The sequence below is a fragment of the Coregonus clupeaformis genome, chromosome 9 (genome assembly GCF_020615455.1).
Source record: "Coregonus clupeaformis isolate EN_2021a chromosome 9, ASM2061545v1, whole genome shotgun sequence".
NCBI lineage: Eukaryota > Metazoa > Chordata > Actinopteri > Salmoniformes > Salmonidae > Coregonus > Coregonus clupeaformis.
In genome coordinates, this window is record NC_059200.1 from 36122087 (window position 1) to 36147744 (window position 25658).

The 25658-nt window shown below is 42.4% G+C and overlaps 1 protein-coding gene across 15 annotated transcripts in view; it reads left to right on the forward strand.

The window, feature by feature from the left end:
* LOC121582898 (neural cell adhesion molecule 1-like) overlaps positions 1-25438 on the forward strand; it is a 317435-nt gene extending 291997 nt beyond the window's left edge. For 9 of the 15 annotated variants that reach the window (XM_045222573.1, XM_045222574.1, XM_045222578.1 and 6 more), the window contains 6 exons: positions 2-126; positions 556-736; positions 19035-19242; positions 19461-19577; positions 20094-20663; positions 24671-25438. In XM_045222573.1, coding sequence (XP_045078508.1) covers positions 2-126; positions 556-736; positions 19035-19242; positions 19461-19577; positions 20094-20663; positions 24671-24800 — 1331 coding nt within the window. In that variant the 3' untranslated portion in view covers positions 24801-25438. Of the gene's footprint in view, position 1; positions 127-555; positions 737-9684; positions 10981-19034; positions 19243-19460; positions 19578-20093; positions 20664-24670 lie in introns of those variants that run through there. The other 6 variants (XM_045222582.1, XM_045222583.1, XM_045222584.1 and 3 more) reach the window with 2 other exon arrangements.
* The last annotated feature ends 220 nt before the right edge of the window (positions 25439-25658 follow it).

The following is a 25658-nucleotide window of genomic DNA, read 5'->3' on the forward strand; positions in this document are numbered from 1 at the left end:
GGGGAGCCCAGTCCCCCTAAACTGGAGGGAAAGCTGCAGACCACGGGCAACACCCTCAAGGTCAACTGGATCAAGCAGGACGATGGGGGCTCGCCCATCAAACACTACCTGATCAGATACAGGGCTGTGAGTATGACGGGGCAAGGAGGTGTAACACCGTATATACTGATTTGCTTCCTGGTTTCCCCCCAAGAGACACTATTAAGTGTTGGTTACATATCTTATGTATTGGTTACATATCTCCCCGGTTTTATCGTACTGTAATTATTTCAGTTTAGCAAAAAGCACATAGACTTACGGATATGTGAAAAACAGAGAAATGGATCACATGATTTGTAAAGATTAATGACAGATCACCATTGTGTTTTATGCCTAGATTGATAAATGGTTAGTGATTCACGTAGGAAGATGAATGGATGACCAAATAACAAGTGTGAATGCATGGAAACATTTACAGTGATATAAAGTGATGTGCAGTTTGCTGGAGTGCCATAGCCACGGATGTCTTTCCGAGTCATGTCTTTTGAGTGTCTCTCTTTTTGCGACCCAACCTAGAAGCACGTTCCGGACTGGAAGCCGGAGATCCGCCTGCCCCACGGCAGTGAGTACGTGGTGCTGAGCAGCCTAGACTGGAACACAGAGTATGAAGTCTACGTGGTGGCTGAGAACCAGCAGGGCAAGTCCCAGCCCGGCACCCTCTCCTTCAGAACCGCAGCAGAGCCCACCGCCATCCCAGGTAATTCCCACCCCCACCCCACCCCACCCCATCCTGCGCTGCAAGAACACACACACTTCCAACAGAGATACTGCCACCGTGACCCAATGTATACTGTGTTTACCCCTCCTTCACCCAAATTGACTTCTAGTCAGGTCTTGAGACTACACTTCACAGATGTAGATGCCCTGTTAGGGCAATTGATTGGTTTGAACATTTCTGCTGGATGATATTTTCATTCAAGATGTTCATCCCAAAAGAAGGTGGGAAAAAGGTCAAAGTTAGACAGACAAAAAACAGAGTAGCAAAGTCCTCTTCTGACTGTCAGGGCTACATTTTAGAAACACTTGCCCTCTGCAGTCCGCCTCAAAGCCTCAATTCCAGAGAGTTCGTCACACCGTTGCACAAAGCTTTGGGGTGATAAGATAGACAGAATTGAACAAAGACTGGGGCAGTTTGTCTCACTGTTTGTGATGGAATAGTTTTGCCCACAGTGAGTCTTTGTTGCTGTAGAGTGAGATTGGTCATTTGGTCTCGGCCTATAACCTCTCTGGCTGACATTGATGCGCAAGTTCAGTGAGCAATAAAGTCAGGACAGATGATATCGGTCAGGCCTCAAACATTCGCTTTATGTCCATAGCAATGCCCCTACCCTGGTGGTCACGGTCAGCTGGTGCTCTGTTGACAGTGTCGTGGTTTGAATTTTAACTTGGGCTGCCTCCCCACTGACCAAACCTGAGCTTGGAACCTGTCCCTTACTATTTCTCTCTTTCTCATAAATCACTCCTTGCACTGAATCGTTCTCTCTTTCTCTATATGTTTTTGTCTCTTACTTTTCCACCCGCCCTTCTGTCTTTTTCTTTTTTTCTTTCTTATGCCTCTATCAGTAGCTCCATGCATCTCTCACTTTCTCTACACCTACCTTTTTTTAGCTCTCTTTTTCCCTGTCTTCCATGCTTCCTCTCTCTTTCTCTTTCCATTTCTCTTCATGTCATGCACATTCTCTCTCTGGCTTTTTGATGTTTCAGTGAAAGAGCATCAAAAGTCAGTGTCACTCCCTCTCCTCTCTGTCTCTCTGTTTCTCTCCTTTCTCTCCCCTCCTCTTTCTCTATCTTTCTCTTCGAAAGCCAGGTTTAGTGGGTCTCAGTTCAGGCTCACTGCTGTATTTACTGACCTGAATATGTGCCTTGGCTTGGTGAGGATGCAGCCTCCAGTCTTGCATGGGGACGCGTCAACAGGATTAATGTCTTAATGCTTTACTGGAGACCTAACAGGCATCTGCCAGTGCATGACACAGGGACCTGCTTTTTCTCATCCACTTGGTGGGAACCAGCCATATAGCAGTGGGAGGTTTGGATCACTCATTATTCTGTCAGAGCAGATTCACGTGGACACCGTCCAAGTTCCCTTTTTTATTTACTGCTTTATATATATTTTTTAAATTGGTCCCTTTGCCGCGCTTAGCTATACACGTAGCAGTGCCAATGCCAGTGCCGGTAATGTTTATGCGAAGCATGTGGGTGTTTGAGGAAAAAAGAGGGGGTGTATTTTTAGGCTAAACATCTGCACCGACTTAAGGTCCACAGCTGTTCTTAGTAAAGATGGCCGAAAACAGGGTCGTTCCATGAAATAGGAGCCTTTTGGACATGCAAACCTTTAAGAAATTAACTTTAGAATATCTCTTCTTTCAACATTCAATTGCATGGAGGATATGTTTAGCCTACAGAAAAAAAAACATTTTACCATCTCAGGCATTGAAATCCTATGAACTAAGAGCATTTTATCTACACTTGTACCACACTGACCATGTTTACATGCGCACAATATTCTGGATAGTAGCTCATATCCCGCTTAAGGTGTTATTCGGGATACGCTGTTGACATGCACCTTTGATATCCCGCTCATGAGTATCCCTGTATCCATGAATAAACAGAATATTCCTAATTTAAATTCATATGGGTTAAATGGAATAGTAACTCAAATCTGGACACTGATTGTAGGCCTATAAGTTTTCACATGTAGCCTAATATAAAATGAACTCCTGCAGAATTATGCATTTCTTGAAGTAAAATGATATAACAAATGTTAATTTTGTCTCGGGAACAGAAGTATGATTTCTGTCTTTCAGCATCTCTTGAGAAAATGTGAATGTGTGTGTAACGAGTTAGCTTTGACACTGTTATGCAAGTGGACAGTGTTTCAACCACATAAAATATGCACCCAAGACAAACTGAAGTCTTATCAGAAACATATTTCATCGTTTTTATCAGCTTTTCATTTCCTTAAAACCGGTCAAACGGATGACATTTGGAGATTTTGCACCGGAACCATCTTTCCACTGTTTTGGAATTATTGTGTTTTCTCCCCGGTCCCTAAACGAAACTGATAACTAGATTACGAATGCATTCATTCTATCGATGTAAGACATTATTCTTGTGAGAACTACTTAATTTAGTTTTCTAGGCCAGGGCAACAAGAGAAGCTGCATGTATCTAACTATAGTTGACAAACAAATGGCATAACAAATGTCGGAAATTATAAGCAGAAACCTGTCTAAATTAGGGGTGAAAGTAATCTAAGCCAATAGGCTATATGGTCCAGTACAGTGTGTCAGCAAAATAATTTATGCCATTATTATGGTGGATCAAACTGCGTAGGTATAGCCTACTTTTTTAAGTGATTTGGTTTGACATTCAGATGAAAACATCATCACACAACATCCATGATATGCATAACTGAGCATGCGCAGACCGCGATAAACAACAGTAAACGGGTTGTGTTGACATGCCATAGTATCCAATTTAAGATCAGCATATCCCAGGCTCTTATCCGGGTTTCTCATAACCGGTATACAAGCTTTTTCGGGTTATTGTAAACAGAATATGATGTTTATATGCATCAACTCAAAAACAGAATACTTGGTGTGCATGTAAAAGGTGGTCACTGTCTGTCAACCTTTTTACGGACACCTATGTAACTTCCTAACTATTATTTAAAAGCATGTTTGAGATAAATCCAACATTTTTTCATTGATCAAGTATCCCTTGTACAAATAAACTCATATATAATATCAAACTCATAAAGTTACCGCATTCTATCAATCAGAAAAACCCTGGAATGAGTAGGTGTGTCCAAACTTTTGACTGGTACTGTATGTTCCACACATAATGAAAGTTAAATCAAATTCTAGTTTCCCTAACATTAATTGAGCAAACAGGGTTGACGTGTTGAGCTCGACCACCTCAGTCAAAGATGAGAAAACAATTATAAATAGACCAGAAAGAGAGAGAAGACTTACTTCCTTTTCCACCATGCTGTTCAGAAGACCCAAACGATGTCATCTGCAGTGAATCATTTAACTTGGTGGAATGGTCCATTATTTTAAAGGTGTAAATTGTTTGCATAACAGGCTTGGCCTTAAAATGAGGGACAGATGTAAATGCATCACTAATATCACATAAAATCTTCCTAGAAGTGATACAGGGTTGATGGGACATGTCAAAATGCAGAATTTTGGCACTTTAGCAAACCTTTATTCATATGAAAAATGTGATTTATTGAATTCTCCATGTGGTCATTTAATATAACAGGCTTTTAAAATTCAATATTGGTGCATAATTTCTACTTGAAATATAAAATGGACGCAAAAGGCGCCCATTTCGTGGAACGACCCAACAGCTGCTGTGTCATAAATCCAGACTCTCTGTGTTATATATTGGCACTGCAACATATTAGCTAAATATAGGTGAGTGCATATGATATGATATGAAATGTACTTTTCCTTTTTTGTTTACTTACTGGGCATATATACAGTGAGCTCCAAAAGTATTGGGAAAGTGACACATTCTTTGTTGTTTTGACTCTGTACTCCAGCACTTGAAATGCTTGATTTGAAATGCTAAAGTGCAGACTTTCAGCTTTAATCTGAGGGTATTTTCATCCATATCGGGTGAACCGAAATTACAACACTTTTTGTATATAGTCTCCCCACTTTAGGGGACCAAAAATATTGGGACAAATTCACTTATATGTGTATTAAAGTAGTAAAAAGTTAAGTATTTGGTCCCATATGCATAGCACGCAATGACTACATCAAGCTTGTGACTCTACAAATTTGTTGAATGCATTTGCTGTTTTTGGTTGTGTTTCAGATTATTTTGTGGCCAATAGAATGGTAAATAAAGTATTGTGTCATTTTGGAGTGACTTTTATTTAAAATAAGAATAGAATATGTTTCTAAACACTTTTATATTAATGTGGATGCTAGCATGATTACGGATAATCCAGAATTAATCGTGAATAATGATGAGTGAGAAAGTTACAGATGCACAAATATCATACCCCCAAGACATGCTAACCTCTCACCATTACAATAACAGGGGAGGTTAGCAACTTTCTCACTCATCATTATTCACGATTCATTCAGGATTATCTGTAATCAAGGTAGAAGTGTACTTAACTTTTTACTCCTTTAATACACATATAAGTGAATTTGTCCCAATACTTTTGGTCCCCTAGAATTGGGGGACTATGTAGAAAGAGTGCTGTAATTTCTAAACGGTTCACCCAATATATATGAAAATACCCTCAAATTAAAGCTGACAGTCTGCACTTTAACCTCATTGTATCATTTCAAATCCAAAGTGCTGGAGTACAGAGCCAAGAAAACATTTGTCACTGCCCCAATACTTTTGGAGCTCACTGTATATACTGTACACTGAGTGTACAAAACATTAGGAACACCTGCTCTTTCCATGACATAGACAGACCAGGTGAATCCAGGTGAAAGCTATGATCCCTTATTGATGTCACCTGTTAAATTCACTTCAATCAGTGTAGATGAAGGGGAGGAGACAGGTTAAAGAAGGATTTTTAAGCCTTGAGACAATTGAGGCGTGTATGTGCGCCATTCAGAGGGTGAATGGGCAAGACAAAATATTTAAGTGCCTTTGAACGGGGTATTGTAGTAGGTGCCAGGCACACTGGTTTGAGTGTGTCAAGAACTGCAACGCTGCTGGGTTTTTCACGCTCAACAGTTTCCTGTGTGTATCAAGAATGGGCCACCACCCAAAGGACATCCAGCCAACTTGACACAACTGTGGGAAGCATTGGAGTCAACATCGGCCAGCATCGCTGTGGAACACTTTCGACACCTTGTACAGTCGTGGTCTAAAGTTTTGAGAATGACATAAGTATTGGTCTTCACAAAGTTCGCTGCTTCAGTGCTATGAGATATGTTTGTCAGATGTTACTATGTTATACTGAAGTATAATTACAAGCATTCCATAAGTGTCAAAGGCTTTTATTGACAATTACATTAAGTTTATGCAAAGAGTCAATATTTGCAGTGTTGACCCTTCTTTTTCAAGACCTCTGCAATCTGCCCTGGCATGCTGTCAATTAACTTCTGGGCCACATCCTGACTGATGGCAGCCCATTCTTGCATAATCAATGCTTGGAGTTTGTCAGAATTTGTGGGTTTTTGTTTGTCCACCCGCCTCTTGAGGATCGACCACAAGTTCTCAATGGGATTAAGGTCTGGGGAGTTTCCTGGCCATGGACCCAACATTTTGATGTTTTGTTCCCCGAGCCACTTAGTTATCACTTTTGCCTTATGGCAAGGTGCTCCATCATGCTGGAAAATGCATTGGTCATCACCAAACTGTTCTTGGATGGTTGGGAGAAGTTGCTCTCGGAGGATGTGTTGGTACCATTCTTTATTCATGGCTGTGTTCTTAGGCAAAATTGTGAGTGAGCCCACTCCCTTCGCTGAGAAGCAATCCCACACATGAATGGTCTCAGGATGCTTTACTGTTGGCATGAAACAGGACTGATGATAGCGCTCACATTGTCTTCTCCGGACAAGGTGTTGCAAGGTGTCCGGATGCCCCAAACAATCGTAAAGGGGATTCATCAGAGAAAATGACTTTACCCCAGTCCTCAGCAGTCCAATCCCTGTACCTTTTGCATAATATCAGTCTGTCCCTGATGTTTTTCCTGGAGAGAAGTGGCTTCTTTGCTGCCCTTCTTGACACCAGGCCATCCTCCAAAAGTCTTCGCCTCACTGTGCGTGCAGATGCACTCGCACCTGCCTGCTGCCATTCCTGAGCAAGCTCAGGAGACGGTCCTGGCGCTTGCTGGACTTTCTTGGGCGCCCTGACGCCTTCTTCACAACAATTGAACCTCTCTCCTTGAAGTTCTTGATGATCCGATAAATGGTTGATTTAGGTGCAATCTTACTAGCAGCAATTTCCTTGCCTGTGAAGCCCTTTTTGTGCAAAGCAATGATGACGGCACGTGTTTCCTTGCAGGTAACCATGGTTAACAGAGGAAGAACAATGATTTCAAGCACCACCCTCCTTTTAAAGCTTCCAGTCTGTTATTCTAACTCAATCAGCATGACAGAGTGATCTCCAGCCTTGTCCTCGTCAACACTCTCACCTTTGTTAACGAGGGAATCACTGACATGATGGCAGCTGGTCCTTTTGTGGCAGGGCTGAAATGCAGTGGAAATGTTTTTTGGGGACTAAGTTCATTTTCATGGCAAAGAGGGACTTTGCAATTAATTGCATTCATCTGATCACTCTTCATGACATTCTGGAGTATATGCAAATTGCCATCATCAAAACCGAGGCAGCAGACTGTTAAAATTAGTATTTGTGTCATTCTCAAAACCTTTGACCACGACTGTAGAGTTCATGCCCCAACTAATTGAGGCTGTTCTGAGGGCAAAAGGGGGGTGCAACTCAATGGTAGGAAGGTGTTCCTAATGTTTTGTACACTGTGTGTATATGTATATATATATATATACATATGTGTGTGTGTGTATGTGTATAAATGTGTACATACATACATACAAACAAAAGTATGTGGACACCCCTTCAAATTAGTGGATACGGCTATTTCAGCCACACCTGTTGCTGACAGGTGTATAAAATTGAGCACACAGCCATGCAATCTCCATAGACAAACATTGGCAGTAGAATGGCCTTACTGAAGAGCTCAGTGAATTTCAATGTGGCACCGCCATAGGATGCCACCTTTCCAACAAGTCAGTTCGTCAAATTTCTGCCCTGCTAGAGCTGCCCCGGTCATCTGTAAGTGATGGTATTGTGAAGTGGAAACATCTAGGAGCAACAAAGGCTCAGCCGCGAATTGGTAGGTTACACAAGCTCACAGAATGGGACCGCTGATTGCTGAAGCACGTAGTGCGTGAAAATCGTCTGTCATCAGTTGCAACACTCACTACCGAGTTCCAAACTGCCTCTGGAAGCAACATCAGCACAAGAACTGTTTGTCAGCAGCTTCATGAAATGGGTTTCCATGGCCGAGCAGCCGCACACAAGCCTAAGATCACCATGCGCAATGCTAAGCGTCAGCTGGAGTGGGGTAAAGCTCGTCGCCATTAGACTCAGGAGCAGTGGAAACGCGTTCTCTGGAGTGATGAATCACGCTTTACCATCTGGCAATCCGACGGGCGAATCTTGGTTTGGCAGATGCCAGGAGAATGCTACCTGCCCCAATGCATAGTGCCAACTGTAAAGTTTGGTGGAGGAGAAATAATGGTCTGGGGCTGTTTTTCATGGTTCGGGCTAGGCCCCTTAGTTCCAGTGAAGGGACATTTTAACGCTACAGCATACAATGACATTCTAGACGATTCTGCACAAAGCGAGGTCCATACAGAAATGGTTTGTCGAGATCGGTGTGGAAGAACTTAACTGGCCTGCACAGAGCCCTGACCTCAACCCCTTCGAACACCTTTGGAATGAATTGGATCACCGACTGCGAGCCAGGCCTAATCGCCCAACATCAGTGCCCGACCTCACTAATGCTCTTGTGGCTGAATGGAAGCAAGTCCCCGCAGCAATGTTCCAACATCTAGTGGAAAGCCTTCCCAGAAGACTGGAAGCTGTTATAGCAGAAAAAGGGGGACCAACTCCATATTAATGCCCATGATTTTGGAATGAGATGTTCGACGAGCAGATGTCCACATACTTTTGGTCATGTAGTGTGTATAGATAGATAGATAGATAGATAGATAGATAGATAAGATATAAAAGTTTACTTTTTGAGGAATATATATATACATACATTCCTCACAAGTAAACTTCAATCGATGCTCTTCAGTGCAGGTCAAGTAAAAAAAAAAAAGGAAAGGTTGAATAAGAGAAATATTGACCCACATGATTCATGGGTTTGATATTTTGAGCGTGCTCAATATTGAGTGTGCAAGGACCACTGGAGTTCTAAATTGACCAATCCAAATCTCCCCAGCTAAGGTTGACATTTTGTAAAGCTATAAATAAGCAATTAACTTTTGCAGTTTTAGTAAAACTAAAACCCATTCATTCATTCCACCTGCTATTTGATATCGCCTTGACATTGCACCAGTTTTTGAATGTGTGTTTTGCTTGGGCAACTCTCCTTGCCATGGAAAATGTGATTTAATCTCTCCTGGATGTGCGCTCACGTTCAGGGGATTGCCCCTCATTTAATTGATACAAACATGTATGTGTTTATGTATGTGTCTCTTTCAACATTTCCTGACATCCATCACCTTTGACCTTTCTCTGACCTTTCACCTTTGCTTGCTGTGATACACGTCATTTGCTGTGCTTCTAACATGCTTTTTTGTATTACTTTGATCCTCTAACTTGCTTGGATTTGTGTTTTTATTCCTTTGTTTATTCTCAATTAATCTTTCAAACTTGCATTTCTGTATTTATGACCTATTTTCTATCTCTCTTTTTTCTCTCTCCCTTTCCCTATTTCTCTCCCACCTCCCCTTCTCTCCTTGTCCTGTCTTCATGTGTGATGTTGGGCACCTCTGGACCATAACATTTGTCATACACACTATTTTATTGTATTTTTTGGTGTACAATTGTATTTTCCACTTTTTTGCTGTGAATATCTCTGTGAACAATCTTTGGTGTGTTTTGTGTGGTTTTGTCGGTTTGTTTTGGCCTCAGCTACCCTTGGTTGCTCGTGTGTGACGTACACTCTGGCATCTCTCATGCTCTCCACGCTGACTGTGTTCTTGCTCTCATAAACTGGGTCTCGCTCAAGGAGAGAGGATAGCTTGGCCTTTCAAATCTCGACCAGACCCCTTTGTTTTCTATGCCTTTTGACCCTTGTGCAGACACACACATACACAAAATATGAAGAATCAAGATATCAGTTTCATGTTAAAGGGTTAAAATGGGGTGCTTGATACTTATATCATTCTAAATGTTTTTATCATCAATGTTTATTTTGCATAATGTACAAAATATGGATTTGAATAAGGCAGCATTGTTTGTGAAAATGTTTTGTCATACCACAGAATGGACTTGAGTCCTATTGGGAAATTGTAGAAAAAAGCTGTGTCTACCTTATGTGTATCTGGATACAAGCTTAAATTTTAGTTGTTCCCATTGTACATAACAGGGAAGGCACACTTTTCAGAGGAATTTTGTATTGGTTAAGATTGGACATAAAGATGAAGACATCTCAAGTTTCTTATGTCTTCTGATTTCTTTTCATAGTCACAAGGCTCATTTTGAAAGGGATGGTTATATGAATGACAAGCTACTGCCTTGTCCGTTTGAAGGTCATTCAAATCATGTTTTGTGTACATAATCTTTTAAAAATTTCTTCAAAACTAAATATAGGCTGTTCTTTTGGTTGTTTCTTTTTGCTCTCTTTTTACCTGAAAACAGAAAATGCTCAAAATTAATGCTACAGCTGTTTAACACATCTATGTCAGTCATTTTCAGTAATGTGAAATGATTATATTCTATGACACATTTTTGTAAGTACATACCAGTGTGTTTCCATGCTGTAATCATCCGTAGGTTTTAAGAAGATATTATAAAATAGTGTGTTATAACTTTTTTGGACAAAATAACGGCTAGAGCTCTAGAGACTTACATTCTGAAATGCAAGCGTGTGACACAGTGCTGAGTTCTGTTGGCTGTTCATCCTCAGAAATGCAAAGTTTGTTTTAGCACATATCTTGTGCTTGTCTGAAGCTTTAACAAAGTGTCTTATATTGTGGTGGCCCATTCTGGGGTTGTAAACTAAGGTTAGGACTGTCCCTAAAGCCTGGCTGCACTTAAAACACCCTGCCATGGGAAAGAGAGATGTCCTTTGTTCAAAACTCAGATTAGCATTTTGTGATGAGTCTTCTCGCAGTTTTGGTCTCCCCCACCATTTTAAATTGACTCGGAAGGTAATAAAGTGATGCGACGGGAGTTTGGCTCCTGGGTTCGCATGTGCCAATCCCATTGTTTGGTTCTTCTTTCATACAAGCAAGTGCTACTCCTCAGAGGCATCCGCCAAGTTTTCATAGGCGACTGACGGTTGAGATGGAATTTGATAGTTGTGGCTTTTAGGATATCAAGTAGGGAGAGCTAACTGTCTTGAGATAACAAGCACAATATGAGCATAGTTTAGAACTTCTGTGGGTACCCATATGTTCACTTTTTTAATCCATGCAGTACCTTAGAATCTTAACCATACTGTACTACTGTGCTTCCTACCATCGGAGTCAGACCCAGAAGGCAAAACTGGTTGAAATGATGTCAGGCCAACGTCCTTGGTGACATACAGTGCATTCGGAAAGTATTCAGACCCCTTGACTTTTTCCACATTTTGTTACCAAGACTCTTCCTAGAGCTGGTCGCCCGGCTAAACTGAGCAATCGGGGCAGAAGGGCCTTGGTCAGGTAGGTGAGAGCCCAGAGTTCCTCTGTGGAGATGGGAGAACCTTCCAGAAGGACAACCATCTCTGCAGTACTCCACCAATCCGGCCTTTATGGTAGAGTAGCCAGACGGAAGCCACTACTCAGTAAAAGGCACATGAAGCCCGGTTGGAGTTTGCCAAAAGGCACCTAAAGGACTCTCAGACCATGAGAAACAAGATTCTCTGGTCTGATGAAACCAAGATTGAACTCTTTGGCCTGAATGCCAAGCATCACGTCTGGAGGAAACCTGGTACCATCCCTAATGTGAAGCATGGTGGTGGCAGCGTCATGCTGTGGGGATGTTTTTCAGCGGCAGGGATTGGGAGACTAGTCAGGATCGAGGGAAAGATTAACGGAGCAAAGTACAAAGAGATCCTTGATGAAAACCTTCTCCAGAGCGCTCAGGACCTCAAACTGGGGCAAAGGTTCACCTTCCAACAGGACAACGACCCTAAGCACACAGCCAAAACAAAGCATGAGTGGCTTTGGGACAAGTCTATGAATGTCATTGAGTGGCCCAGCCAGAGCCCGGACTTGAACCCGATCCAACATCTCTGGAGAGACCTGAAAATAGCTGTGCAGCTACGCTCCCCATCCAACCTGACAGAGCTTGAGAGGATCTGCAGAGAAGAATGGGAGAAACTCCCCAAATACAGGTGTGCCAAGCTTGTAGCGTCATACCCAAGAAGACTCAAGGCTGTAATCGCTGCCAAAGGTGCTTTAACAAAATACTGAGGACTGGGTCTTAATTCTTATGTGATGTTTCAGTTAATTTTTTATACATTTGCAAAAATGTCTAAAAACCTGTTTTTCCTTTGTCATTATGGGGTATTTTGTGTAGATTAATGAGGGGGAGAAAAAAACAATTTAATCCATTTTAGAATAAGGCTGTAACGTAACAAAATTTTAAAAAAGTCAAGGGGTCTGAATACTTTCCGAATGCACTCTACATGGTCAGGTTGCATATTGACTGTAAATGGACCAGTGACCATATAACAACCAAAATATGATGTATTTTCCAGGCATATTGTTGCCATAAAAGATGTCTTAACTTTGTTCCAATTCGACCAGAAAACCAGTTTACAACCAGAAAATGACAACATTATGACATCCAATGCAAAATGTTGCCCGCTGGGTAGAACACTGATGCTTCATAGGGTAATGACTCTTATCTCTTGGATAATTTTTCAATTGGCTTTATTGACTGTGTTTCTGTCCTATTTCCTGTATTCTGTTTGTTATCAGCAAGATTATCTGAAAAGGGTGCGGCAAACAGATATTTTATGCTCCTTGTTGACACAGCATGGCTCTGTGTTTCTCCATTTCCGAGAAAGCTTTGTGAGCCGGCCCCCTCGGTGTTAAAATGTGTGATGTGATTTATCGCACTTGTTAAGATGCAGACGGAGCGGCGGAAAAACAAACATTGTCCCTCTGCCTGCAGGTAGATGCTTACGCTCTCTCCCACTCTTAGCAACAGCAGTAAATAAAGAGCTGCCGGTCGGAGCTATTGCCGCCACAGAGTGTGACTCAACTTTATAGACTTTCAGAGAATATGGCCAATCAATGTGAGAGGAAATTACAATTGGCCGCTCTGCTGTACTCAACCTCTCTGCCTCTCTTTAGAGGTCTTATGCCTTACAGCTAATTGCTGCTCACTGTAGCTTGGATCCAAGCCAGCGATTTGCCAGGACATTGTTTGAGAGTTGTTCCCCAGCACTGCAGCAGTCACTGAAAATTATTTTCCTATCAGCTCCCTGGTGCATGGTATCAATAATTAAGCTGCCCTCCAATGCATTACATTTACCCATATGAGGCGTATAATGAGGGTTATATCAACAACTCTATAATTAAAGTAATTCCTTCAGATGCAGATACACTCCGTGCTAGATTTATAGGAATGTATACCACAGGTATCCATTTTGGCTCAAATCTGGTGACTCACTCAGATGATGGCATTTTAGATAATTTACGATCATTTCCCAGATTAGATTTTGATATGATTTGAAAGTTCCATTTGAAACGTATTAGTACAGTGGGGAAAAAAAGTATTTAGTCAGCCACCAATTGTGCAAGTTCTCCCACTTAAAAAGATGAGAGAGGCCTGTAATTTTCATCATAGGTACACGTCAACTATGACAGACAAATTGAGGGAAAAAAATCCAGAAAATCACATTGTAGGATTTTTAATGAATTTATTTGCAAATTATGGTGGAAAATAAGTATTTGGTCACCTACAAACAAGCAAGATTTCTGGCTCTCACAGACCTGTAACTTCTTCTTTAAGAGGCTCCTCTGTCCTCCACTCGTTACCTGTATTAATGGCACCTGTTTGAACTTGTTATCAGTATAAAAGACCTGTCCACAACCTCAAACAGTCACACTCCAAACTCCACTATGGCCAAGACCAAAGAGCTGTCAAAGGACACCAGAAACAAAATTGTAGACCTGCACCAGGCTGGGAAGACTGAATCTGCAATAGGTAAGCAGGCTTGGTTTGAAGAAATCAACTGTGGGAGCAATTATTAGGAAATGGAAGACATACAAGACCACTGATAATCTCCCTCGATCTGGGGCTCCACGCAAGATCTCACCCCGTGGGGTCAAAATGATCACAAGAACGGTGAGCAAAAATCCCAGAACCACACGGGGGGACCTAGTGAATGACCTGCAGAGAGCTGGGACCAAAGTAACAAAGCCTACCATCAGTAACACACTATGCCGCCAGGGACTCAAATCCTGCAGTGCCAGACGTGTCCCCCTGCTTAAGCCAGTACATGTCCAGGCCCGTCTGAAGTTTGCTAGAGTGCATTTGGATGATCCAGAAGAGGATTGGGAGAATGTCATATGGTCAGATGAAACCAAAATAGAACTTTTTTGGTAAAAACTCAACTCGTCGTGTTTGGAGGACAAAGAATGCTGAGTTGCATCCAAAGAACACCATACCTACTGTGAAGCATGGGGGTGGAAACATCATGCTTTGGGGCTGTTTTTCTGCAAAGGGACCAGGATGACTGATCCGTGTAAAGGAAAGAATGAATGGGGCCATGTATCGTGAGATTTTGAGTGAAAACCTCCTTCCATCAGCAAGGGCATTGAAGATGAAACGTGGCTGGGTCTTTCAGCATGACAATGATCCCAAACACACTGCCCGGGCAACGAAGGAGTGGCTTCGTAAGAAGCATTTCAAGGTCCTGTAGTGGCCTAGCCAGTCTCCAGATCTCAACCCCATAGAAAATCTTTGGAGGGAGTTGAAAGTCCGTGTTGCCCAGCGACAGCCCCAAAACATCACTGCTCTAGAGGAGATCTGCATGGAGGAATGGGCCAAAATACCAGCAACAGTGTGTGAAAACCTTGTGAAGACTTACAGAAAACGTTTGACCTGTGTCATTGCCAACAAAGGGTATATAACAAAGTATTGAGAAACTTTTGTTATTGACCAAATACTTATTTTCCACCATAATTTGCAAATAAATTCATAAAAAATCCTACAATGTGATTTACTGGGAAAAAAAAGATCATTTTGTCTGTCATAGTTGACGTGTACCTATGATGAAAATTACAGGCCTCTCTCATCTTTTTAAGTGGGAGAACTTGCACAATTGGTGGCTGACTAAATACTTTTTTCCCCCACTGTATACACTGCATGATGCTAAATCTTTGTCAACTATTGCCAGTATTTATTTTTTACTTACAGTTATATCATCCCTCTTTATGCATAATGTCAACAACATAATTTCAAAGAAGAGCAATCAGTGACAGTGACAGATATAATAAACTCCGGTCTGACAAGACTATTACATTTTACAAATACATCAATCAAGTGTTTCTGCCACACAAAGTATCCTCCCTCTCAAGGTACCAGTGTATATAGAGTGGATTTGCATAAAGATGCACATCCTTTCTGTGCAGCTGAGTCTCAATCAGTCTCCTTACACACATTTGTAAGCCAGTGATACTGGAGAAAAACTCAGAAAGGGAACAATGTAAATTAAATTGCATGATGGTTCATATGACCCAAATAAACGCCTACCCTGAAGCCTACCCTGTTTGATAAGTGATGGTTTTCCAGTAAATCATAGAATGAATCAAGTACATTTTGTTGCATTGATTATACTGTGAATACTGTGTGGTGTAGGAGTCTGACATTTGGACATCCTGACATTCTCAATATGACAAGAGCAAAGAGTAAGTCCAAATCGAGAATTGCCTGTGTTTTGCTTTAATTCAGAATATAAATTGTCTCATATTTGACACCTAACAGAGCTAACAAAAACTGGAATTGAATTTAGATCTGTCATCATAATTCTATCTAACCTGTTTGTCATGTGTAGAGCATTGTGTCAAATCAACCATACTCCAAATGCTCTTGTTTGATTTGAATTAACACTTTTAGATTATTCTGTCGGATCAAATATCCAATCTTTTTGTGTGTCTGTTTACTGAATGTAAATTAGTTGCAAATTATTTCTAAATTTGATTGTGTGAGATTGATTTGACACAAAGCATAGTAATAATTATTTGGTGAAACATTCATCTGTTTAACAGTTTTGTGGTCTGTTCATGATCATGTGTGGTGTGTGTTTGTGTGTGAGTTCATGTAGAACAATGTGTGTCGAAGGCAGAGTATAAACAGTGTGGATACATGCTCATCCATTGTAGTGGAGCAATACATACAGTGCCTTCAGAAAGTATTTAAACCCTTTGACTTATTCCACATTTTGTTGTGGTACAGCCTGAATTCAAAATGTATAAAATGTATATTATTTCTCACCCATCTACACACAATATCCCATAATAACAAAGTGAAAACATGTTTTTAGAAATGTTTGAACATTTATTGAAAATTAAATACAGAAATATCGCATTTACATAAGTATTCACACCCCTGTGTCAATACTTTGTAGAAGCACCTTTGGCAGCGATTACAGCTGTGAGTATTTCTGGGTAGGTCTCTAAGAGCTTTCCACACCTGGATTGTGCAACATTTGCCCATTACTCTTTTCAAATGTCTTAAAGCTCAGTCAAATTGGTTGTTGATCATTGCTAGACAACCATTTTCAGGTCTTGCCATAGATTTTCAAGTAGATTTAAGTCAAAACTGTAACTCGGCCACTCAGGAACATTCACTTTCTTCTTGGTAAGCAACTCCAGTGTAGATTTGGCCTTGTGTTTTAGGTTATTGTCCTGCTGAAAGGTGAAGTCATCTCCGAATGTCTGGTGGAAAGCAGACTGAACCAGGTTTTCCTCTAGGATTTTGCCTGAGCTTATCTCCATTCCATTTATTTTTTATCCTGAAAAACTACACAGTCATTAACGATTACAAGCATACCCATAATATGATGCAGCCACCACTATGCTTGAAAATATGGGGAGTGGTACCAGGTAATGTGTTGTATTGGATTTGCCCCAAACATAACACTTGGTATTCAGGACAAAAATGTAGTGCTTTGCCACATGTTTTGCAGTATTACTTTTGTGCCTTGTTGCACAAAAGTTGGAATATGTTTTGGAATATTATTTTTTTCTGTACAGGCTTCCTTCTTTTCATTCTGTCAATTAGGTTAGTACTGTGGAGTAACTACGATGTTGTTGATCCAATCTCAGTTTTCTCCTATCACAGCCATTAAACTCTGTAACTGTTTTAAAGTCACCATTGGCCTCATGGTGAAATCCCTGAGCGGTTTTCTTCCTCTCCGGCAACTGAGTTAGGAAGGACACCTGTATCTTTGTAGTCACTGGGTGTATTGATACACCAGCCAAGGTGTAATTAATAACTTCACCATGCTCAAAGGGATATTCATTGTCTGCTTTTTTATTTTTACCCATCTACCAATAAGTGCCCTTCTTTGTGAGGCATTGGACAACCTCCCTGGTCTTTGTGGTTGAATCTGTGTTTGGGGCGGCAGGTAGCTTAGTGGTTAAGAGCGTTGTGCCAGTAACCGAAAGGTTGCTGGTTCTAATCCCTGAGCCGACTAGGTGAAAAATCTGTCGATGTTCCCTTGAGCAAGGCACTTAACCCTAATTGCTCATGTAAGTCGCTCTGGATAAGAGCGTCTGCTAAATGACAAAAAATAAAATAAAAAAATGAAAAAAATATAAAAAATAATACATTAATTATAAAAAATTAAAAATTCACTGCTCGACTGAGGGACCTTACAGATGATTGTATGTGTGAGGTACAGAGATGAAGTAGTCATTCAGAAATCATGTTTAGCGTTATTATTGAACACAGAGTAGTCCATGGAACTTATTATATGACTTGTTAAGCACATTTTTACTCCTGAACTTATTTAGGCTTGAATACTTATTGACTTGCAACATCTCAGCTTTTCACTTTTAATGAATTTGTTTTAAAAAAAAATGAAAAACATAATTCCACTTTGAGATGATGGGGTATTGTGTGTAGGCCAGTGACAAAAAAACTCAATTTACTCCATTTTAAATTCAGGCTATAACACAACAAAATGTGGAAAAAGTCTAGGGGTGTGAATACTTTCTGAAGGGACTGTATTGTAGATTCTTACTAATATTGTAGTATTTTACATAGTCCTGGATATAAACTTTTCTGGTAAGTACTGTAGCTTGTGTGTATGTTTGCTTAATGAAAACACAATCCATTGCCTTTGTTTTTTGCCCTTCTAATATGCTTTATTTCCGCATTGTTTATTTGTGTGTGCATTTGTTTGTGTGCAGTATTCATCTATGTAAAAGAGATTTAAACATATTTGCACAATGTTTGATTGATGTTACCGTCTTTCCACTGCCTTTTGCTTTGTCTTACAACTGTCAACAATAATGAGAGTGGGTAAGCGACAGACCCATATGGGGTCATATAGGCATATAGACCCGTATAGGCAATGATGATATGAAGACAAGCATCTTTATTTAATGTTGTTTTATCTTATTTTGGGGAAAGTTTGGTAACATGAACCAGGTGCTCCAATGGTTGACCGGTTTATGATTTTTGATTGATGCCCCATTTAGATTTCCTTCATGTTGTGATGTTTAGATTTGATTAGTGTAGCATGTCGTGATGGGCATGTCTGGTGTGTGGCCCTAATATGGGTCATATATTTATCAGCTCACCTCTTAATATAATACCTTAGATGGCTGATACATGCAGTGTGTCTAACATATTAAGTTGGATAGTAACTGACCATTGTTTATCGGTTGAATGCAACTAATGCAATGCTGTGTGATTTTTCTAGGCCCAAGTGTGTCTTCTTTGATAATCAGACCATCAACCTATTTTTAGAGTCTTAACAGATCAAAATTAGTTGTTTTTTTCTGCATAGCATCACTGATGTATTTTTAGTAGAATATGTAATGATTTGGCCCAGAGCCTTCTCAAAGAACAACAACACACTTGAGGCCTGGAGAGAAGCAGTCTGACAGTCTTAAGTTATGGATGAAAGGGTGGAGACTAATGCTGACTCAGCATTTCTCTGTCTCTATCTCGTCCTCTCTCACCAACTTTCTCTTTAACTCCCTCTCTCCCCGTTTCTCTCCCTCCCTCTCTAACTTTCTCTCCACTCTCTCGTTCTTCCTTATTCTCTCTCTCTTCCTCCCTTCGTCCTTCTCTCACCTTCCTTCCAGACACTATGGATAGTGGCTCAGGCCTGGGCACAGGGGCCATCGTGGGGATCCTCATTGTGGTCTTTGTGCTGCTGCTGGTGGGCATCGACGTCACCTGCTACTTCCTCAACAAGTGTGGCCTCGTCATGTGCATTGCCGTCAACTTCTGCGGCAAGTCCGGACCCGGAGCCAAGAGCAAGGACCTCGAGGAGGGCAAGGCGGCGTTCACGTGAGTCTCTCTTCTTCTCTGCTCCCTGGCTCCCTTGCTCTTCTCTCTGAAATGCTGTATGCAATTTGAGTGTCATCCAGCATCCCACAGTAGCTGCTCTCAGACAATGGGCCACAGTTTGACAATGCAGAATTGCAGTGTTTTTCAAACAAAAATGACTCACCACAGTATACTTGTACTGCACCAGCATTTATTTAACATACTTTTTCCCTTTACAGGAAGGATGAGTCAAAGGGGCCCATCGTGGAGGTGAGGACAGAGGAGGAGCGCACTCCTAACCATGAAGGGGGGGGACCCACAGAGCCTAATGAGACCACCCCTCTGACCGAGCCTGAGTGAGTACTCCAGTACTGGCTGTGGGTAGAACCCCTGCACTGGGGTTGCCCTACACTGGCAAACCCATACTAATCGTGTAATATGTCTATGCATAAGACATACTTCTTATTCCATAATGACAGCAGTTGAGTGTTTTGATAATGCTTTTGCTGACATATTGGCTAAACTAATTGATAAAGTAATGGGAGAATGGAATATCAAAACCTTACTGAAGATGTGCTCAGATGTTTGTTGTTTATGCTGATGGTAGCAAAAATAGTTGTTGTACTAACCCCTTAACCACCTGATTTTGATTTAATTTGCTTTAGTTTGCTTAAAATAGTGTCTGTGTCTATCCCTCACTGCACTTTAACGTTTTGAATCTCTAGTTCTTTGCTTTATCACTGCATGTAGCACTCACTGGATGTCTGTTTGTGCCTTGGCCTCACCCCCCTACCCCTCCCTGCTCTCTTTTTCCTCTCTCACCCTCTTGCGGCTCGATGGCTCTTCTCTTTCCTGCTTTTTTCTCTTCACAGGCCCGCTGGTGACACTACCGCCACAGTGGTGGACTTGCTCCCCTCTGTCGCCACTAACTCTGACCCCATCACTGAGAGCTTTAGCACATGCCAGAACAGCCCAGCTAGCGAGAGCACCACTCTCACTTCCAGCACAGCTGGCCCAACCCCTGTCTCGGCTGAGTCCAAAACGAACCACAAAACCTCCCCTAAAAGCACTCCCGCCCCGATCCCCCAGTCCAGCACGCCCAAAGCTAGCACCCCCACCCCCCAGCCTGCCACCCAATCCAACGTGGCACCCCTCGTCGACCTAAGCGAGGCTCCTAAAGCCACGCCCTTATCCAACCCCAAGCCCCCCACCCCCTCAGCCCCTTCCTCAGAGCCAGCCAAGGTCCCCTCCAACCCCCCCTCTGCCAAAGCCGATGCCGCGCCACAGAGCCAGCACGAGTCTGTCCAAAGCCCCTCCGCCAGCGACAGTCAGAATAAGGACTTACAGATAGACGGCCTGGCCAAGGATGTGTTTGATGCCCCGGGCAAAGGCTCCGAGGCCCCGGCAGACTCCACTGCTGCACCTGCACCGGCCCAGGACGAGTATGACCCCCTCCCCTCCTCTTAGTCTGTTTTACTGTGTCTGTCCTCGCTCACCCTCCACCATCACCACCTCCTACTGTGTCCTGTTCTCATAGTGATGGGCAATCTCCCTCTCTCTCTCTCTCTCTCTCTCTCTCTCTCTCTCACTAACATTACTGCTTTATCATAGAATCACTACACTACTGCTGCAGTCACTCAATGAGTTACATCGTCACGGGTGACACCTACATTTTACATATCTTGACATGATATATGCCATATCAGAAGTTTTACCAAATCTGATAGATACGACAGAATTATGGTCCTAATATAACTGCCACAATCATCTTCTGCGGTTGATATCTCCTGAAAACAATATTTCTTCAACAACAATACAAAGCCATTATGATCAGCGCAGTATGAAAGGGCTTTGTTCTTGACGGAAGCTTGTCTTATCTCAGGCAAACCCTAAGGATGATGAGGCGAGCTCTGTAGAGAGAAATTCCAGGCGCTTGCTCAGACGACACCCTCTCTCTTGTCCCACTCTTTTCACCCGCTTTTTATCCAAACATAAAACCGAGACATCAGTGATGAATGTCAGGACTTAATGTATCCTTTCGTTGCAACAGGGCTCTCGTCAACGGAGCATCGGGGTGGTGAAACAAGACTCTTGAACAGGCAGATATGTCTTCATAAGTCTAGCGGGTCTGACGCATCTCTTCCTCCCCGGTCTCCACAGTGATTTGTCTGCCACACGACAACCAACCAGTCTTGTCAGGCATCTTACAGGCTTACTAGATTCCTGAGCTTGTCCACCGAGGACACCTTCTTTCTCTCCCGGGGGTAGAATAGTCTCCTCTGCAGGCTGTGCTGCAGAATACTGATCCTACTGTACATTCAAAGGACTAGTGTTAACAAGGCTGGCATGGTGTATGTGGACAGTCCTTAGATTGTACTTTTATTTGACTGAGCTGTATGACTTGTTTGAAAGAAAGCCCTAAAGGCTGGTTTCGAAGGACACCCCTCAGAGGTTGACCTTGGACACCATCGGATCATCAATGTTTGAAAGCCCATTGGGCTCTTGCTTTTCCCATTTGGTTCCCCTTAGCCAAAACACAAGCAGCTGGTTAATCTGCATTCTGGTTGTGGCGGGCTTGCATAAACGCCAGCCTCTTTAGTACCCGGGGCCAGTACCACGGCAGAGTCTCCCCTGCCGAACTTGGCTGCAAACATAGATGTCCGCGGGGCATAAACAGGAATGGGGACTATTAAAATATTTACAAGACACTTTTGTTTCTTCCTCCCTCTCTTTTCGTTGCTCAACGGTTTATTCGCCCCCCTTCCTCATCTCCCTTTGCTGCCTTTGAGTATTGGGGCTCACGCTTCTATGTCTGCCGCTGTCAGCTCTGAGCGCAGGGCACCATGGGAAGGGTCCCTGTGCGAACTGCTTTAATCAGTACAGAAAGCAAACAGAGCCCCTACACTCTCCCATCTCAGAATGGAGGACTGTTTTTATTTGACCTAGGCAGAATGAAACTGCGGGACTGCAGGATGATCTGGCCCCCCACTGCATGTGCGCACACACATACACACACACAGCTCTCCCCTCCAGCTGACATGTAGCTACAGTGCAGCTGGCAGGTGTAACTGCTCCTCCGCATCTGGGTGCTAAAACAAACAGGCAACTACTCGGTTCCTCTGTTTTCATCCATTATACCGTCATATTGGACAGATATCGAGTTCCACAGGGATTTATCTTCCCTGCCTCCCAATATTACCCACACCAGGGTTCCCATAGCAACAGGGGCAGAGTTCACCCTTATTAGTGAGACTTGTGGTGTTGCATGTGGAATAAGGTGTCTAATTTTTCTTCCCACTCTCCAGCCAGTCCAGACCAGCCTAGTTTCCCCTGCCCTGGCTAAGGCCGGGCCGCTTAACAGACCCTGTCATCAATGATCATGGTTGTCGATGGCAGTTTGTCCTCCAGGCAATAACAACACTTTAATAGCTGTCCAAGGCCGTTACCCTAATTAGCTACATTTATGTCACCTTAGCAGGATTCCTGGAGAAAAGCCTTTCAGGCTCCCAGTTTATCTTCATTGTCTAGCAGCTAATTTGCCCAGCTTGCTATTTGTTTAGGTGGTTGTTTTCCTACACCAACGTTATTTTTGTCCCTGTTGATACTGTTCCTGTGCTACTCTCTACTGCCAAGGTCAGTCAGTGCTGAGATCAATGACCCTGTGACTTATTCCTCCGGCAGCCAACCTGGTAATTTTATCAGGATGCTACTCTGACAAATTCATCCTCAGGGCAATATAGCACCAGGCGTCTGACAGGGAATGCTACCCCTGAGGTGAAAAAATATCCACCGTAATAGTCCTTTCCTTGCCAGGTTGAAGGTGGCCTGAGGTTTTCCACTCTTTCACAGTGGCCGGCAGAATGCTTTGGCCCTGACACTGCCAAAGAGGAAAGCGCCTTTTCACTTATGCTACTAATCCCCGCTGAGCCGCAAGGCGGTGGGTGGTGGTGTTGAACCATGCATGGCCAGCCAGGCTATCATCCACTGTGGCCAGCAGCAGCAGTCCTCCCAGAGAGGGTTATTGTTGACAAGGTAATGGAAGTCCTGCCGCTGTCATGATCAAACCCAAATCTCTGGGATCAGTTACCTGTTGTGGAGTCTGGCTGACAGTAGGAGCCAGATCCCAGTGGACTCCAACAAAGCCCAGTCCACCAGGCGGATTGTGTAGATGGTGTAGATAGTAACGTAAGACCCTTTTCACTTTGAGGCCATCACAATGCATCTCTGTCGCTAATGGAGGAGACCGGAGAGACTCACGTCTTTATCAGCAATCATCAGTTACCCCAGTTCCTTGTTGACTCTGTCACTGTGCCCCTTTATATAAGGGGCTGTTCATCAATGGGTTACCCTGGTACGATACGATGCCCTGGTAGGTGAAATTCTCCAACATGGTTCTTTGCCATATAGAGTACCGTACTACTCAGATAGCCTGGGAATCCTCAGGCTTAGTTATTACCAGAGAGAGGCCAAGTCCACCCTCATTATCTAGCCCATAGTCATTATTCGTCACCTGAAGTGTTTGTTTGAAGAATATCATTTGAACAGGAAGGCATGGTGCCAGAGGTTGATGAAAAGCATAGGTCAACTGAGGCACAACGCGCCAATTAAGACTTACGCCAAGTTACTCCAGGATTCTCAGCTCTACGGCTTGATCCGTTTTGATTATTCATTAGCATTTATGATTAGGCTGACAGATACAAGCCCAGAAGTTAGTTTTTTCCCTTGACAGTCAATCAATACAAACTAACCCCGGACTAGACTGCTCTGTCACATCTGATGAGATACAAGTTAGACTTCATTTAATTGAATTATCAAAGTGCGATCTGCATGACTTGTGAAACTGCATGACTAGGCAAAAATGTCTGACCCTGTCACAAAGCTTATGTAGTTTACTGCACTTTTGGATAGAATGAAAGTAATCAGTGACACATTTAGTGACCACCAGACCAAAGGGGTAAACGACAATGAGGCGTAATTTTGTTGCAGTCTTGAAGTGGATGTTCTGTAGCACAGTCATTGACTTAATGTGGGAAGTTTCTTCTCCGTTCTCCGTTCTCCCCATTCATCATTCGCTCCTACTTCAATTTAGACCATCTGTATCTCCTCTCAATATTGCATTGATGTTCTGTTCTAGTGTGCCATTCCCTCATGTATTGTATCTCTGCTCTCTCATTTCCAATATAATATAACCGTGCATTCTCCCATGAAACGGCTGTGACATCCGCGTGACCATCTTTGATGTCAGAATAGGATAGCAGAGCAGATCCTGTTATGTGTGAAACACATTTGGTTCCAGGGGATACAAATTCCCTCAAAAACCTGAAGCAACTGTTTTTCATTTTTTAAAGACAAAACGCCACTTAGAACAGACAGTTGTGTGCTGGAAGAGATTGTGTATTCATCACTTAAATAATCTCAATTTTCTGTGTGGTTCTCTCCTTCCCTACAGCGGTAAGATCGTGACAGACGATAAAAGTAAAGTGCCGGAGACGGTGACAGAGGTGAAGAAAACCCTGTCCGAGGTTAAGACAGTCCCTAATGAAGCTGCAAAGACAAACGGCAACGAGAGCAAAGCATGATCCCGACAGCGAAAAGGGAGGGGGTAGGGTGCACTACAGTCACAGACCTCCAGAGGCAAATGTCACACACCACTCCATCAAACAACAAAAAGATAAAAAAAGGTTATCTTTCTTCAGTGTCTTCTATGAGTTCTCCGAACAAAAGATGAGTTTGTTAGACATGTAGAGTGGGAAGAAGACCTAATGCACATGCCTTAGTGTTTCTTTCTTTATCTGTTATTCCTTTTGTAATTTTCTCTGTGTTCACGTGAAGGAAAATCCTTACCTCTAGTTACCTCTCCTTGACCTCCTTTTGTATGTAACATCAACGTTACCAGTCTTTTAAATGGGACAGAAGCTAAGTATCATCTGCATAGATAACCATGGGGAGTTGTAGCTTTACTTCAGAACAATGCCTTTACGATGTGCACACACATAAATCCAAAACCTTACTCACACACTATTTCCAGTTATGTTCTCTTTGTTATGCAGTATCGCCATCATTATTTCCACTGCTAATGGATTTTTGGGTACGTTTTTTATTTTTTGTTGTGTTTAAATAATGTGCAGAAGTAACTGCCTTTTATTGTATCTTTATTTTTCATGCATAATTCATGCATAAGAACTAGAGATGGAGCATTAGCATGCCTACTTTGTGAGAAAAAAATAATCATATGTGGTTGTCTTTTGTTTTCTTTTTGTTCTTCAATGTTTACATCGTGTTAACGCTGTCCCAAGATTGTGTAGACACAACAAAAACAAAAGGAGACACCGCAGAAAGACTATGTTTATTCCACAGATATAGAGGTTGGAGTTGGCGGTTAGCGTTACGCAATTTATCGACTCTAAGATTCAATTTTTTTGTTAATTTGTTTTCAT